This window comes from Helianthus annuus, chromosome 16 (assembly GCF_002127325.2).
Source record: "Helianthus annuus cultivar XRQ/B chromosome 16, HanXRQr2.0-SUNRISE, whole genome shotgun sequence".
NCBI classification, from domain to species: domain Eukaryota; kingdom Viridiplantae; phylum Streptophyta; class Magnoliopsida; order Asterales; family Asteraceae; genus Helianthus; species Helianthus annuus.
Genome location: NC_035448.2, coordinates 64,870,894 through 64,882,896, shown reverse-complemented (window position 1 = coordinate 64,882,896; position 12,003 = coordinate 64,870,894). Strand labels below are relative to the sequence as shown.

General features: G+C 36.3%; 1 protein-coding gene across 1 annotated transcript; it reads right to left on the bottom strand.

The window, feature by feature from the left end:
• Nucleotides 1-1,129: 1,129 nt before the first annotated feature.
• Nucleotides 1,130-2,631, bottom strand: LOC110869833. Its single transcript, XM_022119047.1, has 4 exons — nucleotides 2,612-2,631; nucleotides 1,669-2,516; nucleotides 1,503-1,580; nucleotides 1,130-1,404 (listed from the first exon to the last, which is right to left on the bottom strand). Exons 1-4 carry the CDS (start codon nucleotides 2,629-2,631, stop codon nucleotides 1,130-1,132), a joined length of 1,221 nt encoding a protein of 406 aa, XP_021974739.1.
• Between the last annotated feature and the right edge of the window lie 9,372 nt (nucleotides 2,632-12,003).

Here is a 12,003-nt window from a genome sequence, read left to right as displayed (position 1 = left end):
TCCAAGCCAAGAATCGAAGTAAGATGCATTTGGACCTATCGGGTCGTAATTTTCATCAAAATTAATGTGCATATCCTCTGGTCTTAACTTCTTCTTGCATTTCGCAACACCACGTTTACCACGATTAGACATAATTGAAGTTCACTATCAAACATAGAAAAAAACATAATGAGAATTATTACTATCAATATAACATATATATCAACATTTTACCATGCAATTACCTAGCACTCAATTACTTATCCAATTACATATTCAATATAATCTTTTTCCAAGTTATAAAGAAAGTAACTTGCTACTTAGCTTGAAATTTCAAAATATTTTTATAACAAAAGTCTCATTTTACGTTTATCAATACAAGTAAACTGCACAAATCTATGCAAATTCTATATTCATCCCAATTTCTGTTGAATTCATATTACAAGGCAATACACATCTCAAAAGTATCAACACATCATAAACTAACTTATATATACATAACAACCAATTTTCATTCATTATTCATGACTTGATTACTCTTAAGTTTGTTATCCATTTCTTCAAATATTCTGTACCAATCCATTTCCTCTTAACTTTTTATTAAAAACATGTGTTATGAAACTGAATGAATAATGTTTTTTCCAAAATACTTACGGATATATATTCAGTTATTATAAGTTCGTTTGGGTCTAGTCAACTTAACCAGATTACAAAAAAAAAAAAAAAAAAAAAAAAATCCAAAAGACCCCCTACCCCAACCAGCTTCTTTTTTTTCTTCAAATAGTTATTTTTGTGAATACGACACCAACCTTTAAATGTTTGCTGAATAGCCGGATGGCACTTTAATACTGTGTAAACATTCACAAAACATTTTTTTCCTTGTTTGACATTGTATAGCACGCCGGTGGCAGAAAAAAACCTTTGGGGTGCGGGACATGATGAAGGCCTTCACGTATTCCCATTTCTTGCATGTCTTTACGGACATTGATCCCATCTTTAGTTTTCCTGGGAATGTTTAACAATAATCCAAGCAGGCTTTCGCATACATTTTTCTCAATATGCATAACATCTAAGCAATTTCTATCTTGCAAATGCTCCCAGTAAGGCAAATCCCAAAAGACAGACTTTTTTTTTCCAAATGTTGGATGGCTCAGGATGAGTTTTTTCCCCTTTGTTTTTTCCCCTGGGGTTTTTTCCCCAACACGACATTTAAATTTCTTACTCGTGAAAATGCATCAAATTCTTCCCTTACTTTTCCATGCTCAATTTTTCCATCAAACTGCACTGTTTTGTTCGGGTAATCATGATTTTTCGGAAGGAATCTTCGATCTCCCATGTACACGGTTTTTCTACAATTACTTAACCATATCGAACTTGTGTCATATTCACAAATAGGACAAGCTAGTCTACCTTTGGTACTATATCCTGACAAATTACCATATGCTGGAAAATCACTGATAGTGCAAAATATCATGGCATGCAAATCAAAATATTCTTCTTATAAGAATCATACACATTAACACCTGGGCTCCATAGAGTTTTAAGGTCATCTATCAGTGGAGACAAATAAACATCAATGTTATTACCAGGTTGTTTCGGACCTTGAATCAATAACGACATCATTATGTATTTTTTTCATGCATAACCATGGTGGAAGGTTATAGATGCAAAGAAGGACCGACCACGTACTATGACAACTACTCATGTTTCCAAAAGGGTTGATCCCGTCCGAGCTAAGTCCAAAACGTATGTTTCTGATCTCGTTACCAAATTCAGGATACATATAATCAATAGTTCTCCACTGAGGTGAATCTGGCACATGTCTTAATTTCCCGTCATTTATACGGTCATCTGAATGCCAACGCAATAATTTTGATTCTTTCTCGTTTGCAAATATTTGTTTTAGTCTCGGTATAATAGGAAGATACCACAACACTTTAGCCGGTGGTCCATTTTTCGTCACATCATCGTCAACTTCATCTGTTTCGCTTTTACGCTTATACCTTGACGCGCCACAGTTAAAACACGTATGATCATTTTTGAACTCATTTCTATACAACATACAATCATTTGGACATGCATGTATTCTTTCAACTTCTAATCCCATCGGGCACATCATTTTTCTTGCTTGGTATAACGAAAGTGGTAACTCATTGCCTTCTGGAAGCATGTCATTTAATAATACCAATAGATCTGTGAAACTCTTATCACTCCATCCGTGTGTTGACTTTAAGGTAGACAATCTCAAAACATCACGAAGTTTTGAATATTTCTTACAACCAACATATAATGGTTTTTCCTCATCTTCAAGTAATTTTCTTAATTTTTCATACTCATCATCACCAATATTAGTCTCTAAATCATTGTACATGTCATTAAAATTGCCATTATCATCATTTAAAGTGGCATTTTCATGATCCATATATTCTTCATTATTATCCTCTTTCTCATTGTCTATATTGAAAGACGATGTACTACGGTTAGAAAGCGATTCCCCATGATTTGACCAACAAGTATATCCAGGCATAAAACCATATCTGAATAAATGAAAGTTTATATCTTTAATGTCATTTTTTTGAAAATTTGTACACGATGCACATGGACAAAATATCAATCGATCTCCTATATTCACCCGATGAGCTTCGGCGACATTAAGAAAACTTTGAACACCCATAATATATATTGCATCCGTAAGACTTCTATGGTACATCTAATCTTCACGATCCTCCATCTGAAAATTAAAATAAATAAATAAATAATGATGTGAGCGTATGCGTATGATGTAAATCAATGCTCCAAGGCGGTGAATCCTAACCCACTTTTTGAATATTCCATCTCATAAGTATACATTTTAACGAGACGACATTTAAGAGAAAATCGGCAGCATTTCCCTTTAACTCCCCAAGTATGCATATAACCGCAAACCCGTAGGAGTAGAGGAAATACCAACCGATCTTTTCTTAAATGACGTTTCGTTAAAATGTATACATATCCTAAATGAGATAGAATATTCAAAAAGCAGTCACAAAACGGGACAATCCAAAATTTATCTCTATTAGATAAATTTTAGACGGGTAATTCTAAAGGGTTATCTAAATCTATATTTATACACCTATATCTAAATGTAAATATAAATAACATCTATATGTTAATAAAAATATGAATAACATCTAATTGTTATTAAATAACCATGACGGATTTATAAATATGATTATCATCAATAAATGAAATAATAGAGTGCGGTTATGATGACAAAGAAAAGATGAATGCGAACGGTTCTTGTCTATCAAGCTCTTCATGAAGATACTTTATGAGAATCATTTGTTGGTAAATAGTAACTCTATAAAATTGATTTAATATTCAGTTCACTAATATATATTTGAGACCTTTATGTATAGTGAACAAAGATTTATAAAACAAAGGTTTAAGGCTTAACGAGATGCTATGAAATTTTATATTTCACTAAAAACATATTACAACAAGGTTAAAACTTAAACATAATTTATTACTATATATAAACTAATTTTTATGTACAATGTACTAGTGATTTATAAAAACAAAGCAAGAAAAAATCAAATTCGAATTTTTAACAAGAATACATATAATTAAACATGATATAACTACTATTTATAAAACTAAAAATCATTAAATAACATAAGTAAAGAGAAAAAAACTAACCTTGAAACTTTGTAAGGTAGTTAATTGTGAAATTGAATGAAGAAGATGAAGAAGTTGTTATGAGGAAGATGAAAGGAAATGAAAGAGATAAGGTTTTGGTGGTTGTTATGTGCAGCGATCTTTTTCAGTTCATAAGACGGTGTTCACTGACAACACCGTCTAAAGGATGCAGAAATTAAATTATAAGATTAGTTTATAAGACAGTGTTTAAGCATTAGACGGGGTTCTTTTGAATTTTTATTTAGTATTTATAAGACGGTGTTCAGAGACAACACCGTCTAAAGGTTGGAGAAATTAGTATTAAGCATTAGACGGTGTTCTTGACAACACCGTCTAAAGGATGCAGAAATTAGTTTATAAGATTAGTTTATAAGACAGTGTTTAAGCATTAGACGTGGTTCGTTTGAATTTTATTGAATATTTATAAGACGGTGTTCAGAGACAACACCGTCTAAAGGTTGGAGGAATTAGTATTAAGCATTAGACGGTGTTTGTCACACCCCGACCACCTAAAACAACAAAACATGGCGGAAACGTCGGGGAGTGTTGTAACAGAATCATTATTTCACAACCATGGAATAAATAGTTTCGTTTTATTGAATCATTAAATTAAATGTTTTGATACAAATTAGATAAATACAACTATTATCCTCCAAGTTTTAAAGTCGCTAAGGCCTTGTCCATTCCTATGTGAGAATACACCAATATCATCATCAAGCATCATCAACTATTGTACCTGAAACACATGTGAAAATAGGTACGTTAGCATAAAAATGCCGGCGAGTACATAGGTTTCTATGAGTTTCAGATTCATGGCTAGTTTGCATGCTGCAATACTTATTTAAAAACCCTGTTTTGAAAAGTATAGTATTGCGACATAATTAACCAACTCAAATCAAATTGGTTATAATTTATAAAAAACTTCGTAGCCATGATTCTTAACCCCAAAACATTTGTTTGATTAAATCCAGATTTCTAAATCGTTTTTGGAATAAAAACTCGAATAGTATAATATATTGTTGGAAAAACCTTGTATTACAACTTTGTTTTGTTTACCATTGCCCAAGTGATCTTAGATAACGCAACGATATATAATGTGTTAAAAGCACTTATATATAGGAAGTACCAGCGGCGTATCCACCATGCTTTTAACACATTACACCCGCCCCATTACCTAATCACTTCCCTAACCCAACAGTTCAAACTGATTTCAAACGGTTCATGTCAATCAACGGTTACAATCGGTTCACATAGTCAAGTAGTCACAAACGGTTCATATAGTCAAGTAGTCACAACGGTTCATATAGTCAAGTAGTCACAACGGTTCACATAGTCCAACGGTTCATCTAGTCAATGGTTACAAACGGTTCACACAATCAACGGTTACTAATGGTTCACATAGTCAAATAGTTACAAACGGTTCTCATGATCAAATGGTTACAACGGTTCAAATGATCAAATGATTACAACGGTTCAAAATGTAAAACAATGTGTCCATATGCTGGATGAGCATATGCGACAAAATGTAGTACATGGAAATCAATGTGCTAGCATGTTAAGTGAACATACATAGCAAAACATAATGAAATCGTGTACTAATAGTGTACTATTGAACATAGTAAGTATATGATATAAAAACAAGAGAAACATGAAAGTATCAAGTAGGCACATGTGTTCCACCCCAAAACAGTTTGAAAACAGTAAAAGAGGGGACTATGTACTCACCTGAGGGTGCTTAGAAGTCTTGAACAACAACCAAGCAAAGCTAGAGTGATCAGGGAATCAAACGGCACCCTATATAGGTAACTATGTAAATAACCGGACCTAAATCGGGAGATAGGATAGAATGAGGTTCTATAAATCAAACGAGTAATTAAACTCATATGGTATGATTTAATAGACCTTACATTCTGATTGGAAAGTCTACCTAAGTGCTTTTGACCCGTTTCGACACATTATGGTAACATAAGCTACTATAAGGTGTCGTTAGCGTAAAACTATGTTCGGATGGTTAATTATGTGCTATGCCATGTCTTACATGCCCAATTATCCCTAAACATGTTACTAAATCAGATTATATGTCAAAAATATGTTCACATAGGCAAAATACGGATTTTAGCTTCAAAAGGGCGTTTTGGTCATTTCCTATGGGCATACAAGCTAACTAGCAAATGACTAACCAATCCTATGTGATCATAAGGTATAACCTCAGTGGTTATTCCCTTTGCAACTATGATCACTTACTAAGCTTGGTCGGATCCTAAAGATCGACCAAACGGGTCGGGTTCGGAAGTATAAGCGGTTGTTTAGACCGCTTAACTTACGACCCTAAACAAGCACAAACTAATAGTGTCGAGTTAGACATGTCAAAACATGTCCAACCTACTGATTTGGTATCAAAACAAAGTGTTTTGATACCCTAAAGTAGTTCTGAGGCAAAATGCGTGCTAAAACGCATTTTGACCGAAACTTTGACTCGACACTACAACTAGCTAACCTGGTAATCAGCGGTTATAATCACGAAGGATTATAACTATCGTGATTACAATCACGTTTCAAAGTTCAATTAAACTTTGACTTTACCAATTGATGGTCAAAACCGAAAGTCAAACTGTTGGCCAAACCGTTTGACTTTCTGCACTACATAAGGAAAAAGCAAATAAAAGGATGAAAGAAGCTCACTAAGGGTCCTTGCTATCTTTTCAACAAGAAGACAAAGTCCCAAATGCTTGAGAGAGAGCTCCAAAGCAGATGTGAATGAGAGAAAGAAGGAATGAGCATTTGAAACAAGTGAAAGGCCTTGCTATTTATAGTTGAAGCAAGAACATGAGATCATTCCAAGTGTTTTTCTTGGTCATTAAGCATGAAATCCAAGCCTTACACTTGTTACAAGCAGAAGAGAAGCCTTGGAGAAGAGATAACTTGCTCCCCAAAACATAAAAATTGCAAACAAGGGCCTGATTTTACAAAACAGCAGCTAATTTCATGTTTCTGGTCGCTGGGCATGCTTTACGGTCCGCAAGGGGACCTTTACGGTCCGTAAGGACCTTGCTGCAGATCAGCAAGTTTCCCAAAATGACAGATTTGGCCCCTGAGCTTGTTTCAACGCGTATTGGCACTTCTAATGTGACAACTCGTATTTTGGACCTATCTTGTGTAACGTTATATGATTATGTGAACTATTATGGTTATTGAATGTTATGATTATGTGCTTTGTGTAATGTATGTATGTATATAAACGGCCCAAACACACAACATAGTCACGATCGCACAAGCCCATTCGGGCCTTATTCTTTGCACACGGATCATCGGGCAGCCCAAGAGAGGGTTCGGCCCACTCCTCTTTTACGCAAACAAACACCAACCTTTGGGGTTGTTCTCTCATTTGTTACAAAACACACAAGTTACCCCAAACCCTAAACTTCTTCTCTCTCTCTCTCTCTCTCGTTTTGCTTTGGAACCCGACGGCTGTCCCACTTCCTTCGAAGCCGACTTACTTGCTCGATCATTCTAAGTTCCGGTTAGTGCTTATCTATTTGGTTTTATGTGGCATGATGTTATGACGTATATGCTTTACATGATGATAGCGATATAAACTGTTAATAAGTTGTGTACTAATTATCGGCCCACATGTATGTATTGGATGATGTTCATATGATTCAGATTTCATGATTTAGATTGAGAACCGAATAGATAAAACTCGGTTGTTATGGTTAATAATCGAAGTGTTTTGCTTGATGGTTAGGACTACAGGTCGACATGAAAGTTTACAAATCTTGTGATTCGGGTTGAAGGTTATGATGCTTGTTCATGTTGAATCGGATTAGGGTTCTTATGAGTTAGTCTATAATTGTCTGGTTTGATCGATAATTGATTGGTTTAGAAACTGTTAGTGTTGATTGATTATCATAAAATAAGGAAACTATTGAATGTGTAACCGAACAAGCATAAAGATCGGGATTTAAAAGCCAATCGCACAAGGGGCTCTGGTCGCACAAGAGACCCCATCACAATAGACTAGTCCAATCGCACAAGGAGTCTAGTCGCACAAGCCTTGTCAGTCGCAGAAGATGTTTTCACTCGCACAAGGCTTGCTGGATCACACGAGATGTAATGTGTTATGCTGTTGGGCCGAACAAGCCCAAACCTAGTCGCACAACCCAAGCAGATCGCACAAGTCTGCTCGGGTCGCACAAGTCATTTACTTGTTATTTTATTGGGCTGAGAATGTGTAATTTGTCTGTATGATAGTTGGGCCGATTACCATTGGACTTATTTTATTCGCACAAGTTGAATGTATTGTTTGACTGTTATGTGTTTACCATGATCTTCACATGTTCGTAACGTGTTAACTTGTGTGAAACATACGTGCAATACTTGAGTCAAAACCTGACTTGTATGGTAACCCTGTTAGGACGTGGTTGACCACTCTTAGTTCAAGAAAAACCCTTTTGTGTATCTGCCGAGCAAACCAAGGTGAGTTCACACAGCCAAGGCATGGGGTTCCCAGGGTGGGAATGGGATTTGGATGGTTTATTCGTACATACTTAGTTAATAGAACCTAATGATATGGTCCTCGGGTGAGGAAGAGTAATGATAAGATACGGCTAGACAAGTATACCAATTGAACTGATCTTCGCACACACGCCAGGGGTTGGCCGCGATATTATGACTAATCATTCGCACACATGCCTAGGAAGGCCGCGAACTATACATACTAAAACTTCGCACACATGCCAGGGTGGCCGCGATACAAATATACATAGTCTAGGATATTTGGGAATATTTCCCCTAATCTTCGCATACATGCCGAGAGGGCCGCGATGGAAACTAATACGAGATATGACTTAACGAACGAACATAATGCTACTCATACTGTTACAATTACTGAACTGTACACTGTGAACTCGCTCAACTAGTTGCTGACTCTCTGATGCATGCCTTGCAGGACCTTAGGTACTTATGGAGCTTGCACAGGGAGGAGCAGGTCGTTGTGGGCATGGATCGTGAATGCTTATTAAACGTTTATGACATTACACACTTAAAACTTATGTTTGGGTTTTTACATTTATGCTTCCGCGACACTTGATTATGTTGGTTTTGAAAACACCTTTCGTATTGTTGAATAACGATTACTACTTATTTACATGTTCAATATGATTGGTGGCTTGATCCTGGTCATGTCACGCCTCCAAGCGGTGTTACTCCGCGTGTGGATTTTTGGGGGTGTGACATCTAACACCCGTCAAGCCCATTTTTAAGCTTCATAATGAAGTTAAAGTATAGGGAACATGAAACATGCTCAAAAATATGCCGGATGTTGGTTCGTTTGGCCGTATGGTTGCGTTGTTCGGCTAATTACGACGGAAATCGTAACGAGCGCGAAAATGATCCAAATTGCGAAACGAATGGAATTTTTGCATGCCGATCACTAAAATAAAAATATTTTAGTGTGTACAAAAATTGTGGATGTCCAGATGTGTCCAGAACGTAAGATATGCGCGAAAATGCAAACTTACGTCGTTTTTGACACTTTTAGTCCCTGTAAGATCATGTAAGCATGTTTTCGCACACCGAACCTATCAAAGCTTATTTCTAAGCCATGTTTAGGTTATATATGGTATGTTTAACTTATGATCAAGTTCCGGACTGTACGTTGTCTTACGAAACGACAGACTTTTGCAAGTTGACGCAAATAGTCCCTGTAAGCGAATAAACTTGATTTCGGCATACCAAACCATCCAAAACTTATTTCTAAGTTATGTAAAGGTCATTTAAGGTATGTTAAGCCTATGTCACTATTCCGGAGTGTTTGTTGCATTAAACTGGTTATATTTACGCATCAGATCGCATATAACCTTCCAGAAAGCGATTTAAAGCCCGAAATCGAACAAGAATTGATATGTGCAAATGATACACATATTTTCACAAATCCCAAGTATGAAACACAAAATTTCATTGGTTTGACATTTGTTTGACGGTCATAGTGACACAGGTGTCACAGTCTCCCCTACTTTAGGAAATTTCGCCCCGAAATTTATTCGTAGGAGTCTGTCTGTGACGTTGTGTTAAGTAACCACCAGAGATATGTAAGGCGTAATCCTGTCATTTCCTTAACGGATATTCTTCAGAAACGAAAATGAACGGACGGAGTCATTTTCAACAGATGCTTCCTCAGAAATGGAAATGAAAAGGATAACCAAACGGATATTCATTTCCTTCAACGGATATTCTTCAGAAACGAAAATGAACGGACGGAGTCATTTTCAACAGATGCTTCCTCAGAATCGGGAATGAAAAGGATAACCAAACGGATATTCATTTCCATTAACGGATATTCTTCAGAAGCGAAAATGAATGGATGATCCATTTTCCTCAACGGATTCTTCATCAGAACGGAAATGAAGGATTAAACAAACGGATATTCATTTCCATCAACGGATATTCTTCAGAAGATAAAATGAACGGATGATCCATTTTCCTCAACGGATTCTTCATCAGAACGGAAATGAAGGATTAAACAAACGGATATTCATTTCCATCAACGGATATTCTTCAGAAGCGAAAATGAATGGATGATCCATTTTCCTTAACGGATTCTTCATCAGAACGGAAATGAAGGATTAAACAAACGGATATTCATTTCCATCAACGGATATTCTTCAGAAGCGAAAATGAATGGATGATCCATTTTCCTCAACGGATTCTTCATCAGAACGGAAATGAAGGATTAAACAAACGGATATTCATTTCCATCAACGGATATTCTTCAGAAGCGAAAATGAATGGATGATCCATTTTCCTCAACGGATTCTTCATCAGAACGGAAATGAAGGATTAAACAAATGGATATTCATTTCCATCAACGGATATTCTTCAGAAGCGAAAATGAATGGATGATCCATTTTCCTCAACGGATTCTTCATCAGAACGGAAATGAAGGATTAAACAAATGGATATTCATTTCCATCAACGGATATTCTTCAGAAGCGAAAATGAATGGATGATCCATTTTCCTCAACGGATTCTTCATCAGAACGGAAATGAAGGATTAAACAAACGGATATTCATTTCCATCAACGGATATTCTTCAGAAGCGAAAATGAACGGATGATCCATTTTCCTCAACGGATTCTTCATCAGAACGGAAATGAAGGATTAAACAAACGGATATTCATTTCCATCAACGGATATTCTTCAGAGGCGAAAATGAATGGATGATCCATTTTCCTCAATGGATTCTTCATCAGAACGGAAATGAAGGATTAAACAAACGGATATTCATTTCCATCAACGGATATTCTTTCAGAAGTGAAAAATGAATAGCTAGTTCATTTTTCTTCAACGGATGCTTCATCAGAATTGGAAATGAACAGGGTTCACTCAAGGCTCATGACAAAACTTGATGTGGTTTCTGTGCACTAAATTCGATAATTATGTAGGCCTCCATAATTACGTAATTCCTTGCACAGTCCGCACAGTTTGTTTTGTGATGTGAAAGGGATTGAATTACAACAAGCTTGAGACATCATTGATTGGGTTAACATATAAACACATAGGCACATAAATGTTTCTCTTGGATTATTATCTTGTTATTGGTTGCTATAAACTTGAAGTCGATTTGAATATGGGCATTCGAGGTATACCAGGAACCCAGTCGATGGACTTCAACGTCCTCAAACATCTATCTGAAAAGATAGGATGATCTTCCAAAAATTCGATTTTTGGTTACAAAAGAATCACCACATTCGAATTAATGTATACAACAATTGAGGACTTACGGAAATACCCTTAGGTATCCAATCAAGGATTGGGTATTCATCCAGAGTTGTAACTTGCGCCTTGTACTTTGTTTCCTTGGAGGAAAACAGGTACTTAGGATTGTCGTGGAAAACGCAAGAGATCATGAAATGGAAGAAATTTGGGGGTAGGTATGTTCTTCAAGGAATGTGACTCCTTGATTGTCGGTGTTGTAGGGGATATGTTGTTTATACATGCAACCATAACAATATATTGCGATGTAAAATAAAAAACTTTATTTATAAACAACAAAAACTGTTTCTTAGACCTTGACAACAAAAGAAAATAATACAAAAAGATTGATTATTTCCAAATAGTGTTGTCTTTCTGCCGGTCAGATGCTCATCCCTGCGCTGGATTTGCATTAGCAAGCCTTGGGCAATTTCTTCGGAAATGGCCCATCTCGCCACAGTTGAAACAAGAACCTGGTGGAAAACGACCTTGAGCAGGATTGTTGCCAGCTTGATTTGGTGTAGCTGCAGCTGGGCAAACTCTTGCTGTATGGCCTATGAGTCCACAAACTTGGCATGTGCGGCACTTCATACC

Coding starts and splice junctions, on each gene's coding strand:
- LOC110869833 (XM_022119047.1), bottom strand. CDS start 2,631: ATGTCGCCGAAGCTCATCGG. Junction 2,517..2,611: donor ATGTCGCCGAAGCTCATCGG/GTGAATATAGGA, acceptor TCATTTATTCAG/ATATGGTTTTATGCCTGGAT. Junction 1,405..1,502: donor TAAAACTCTATGGAGCCCAG/GTGTTAATGTGT, acceptor GTAATTTGTCAG/GATATAGTACCAAAGGTAGA.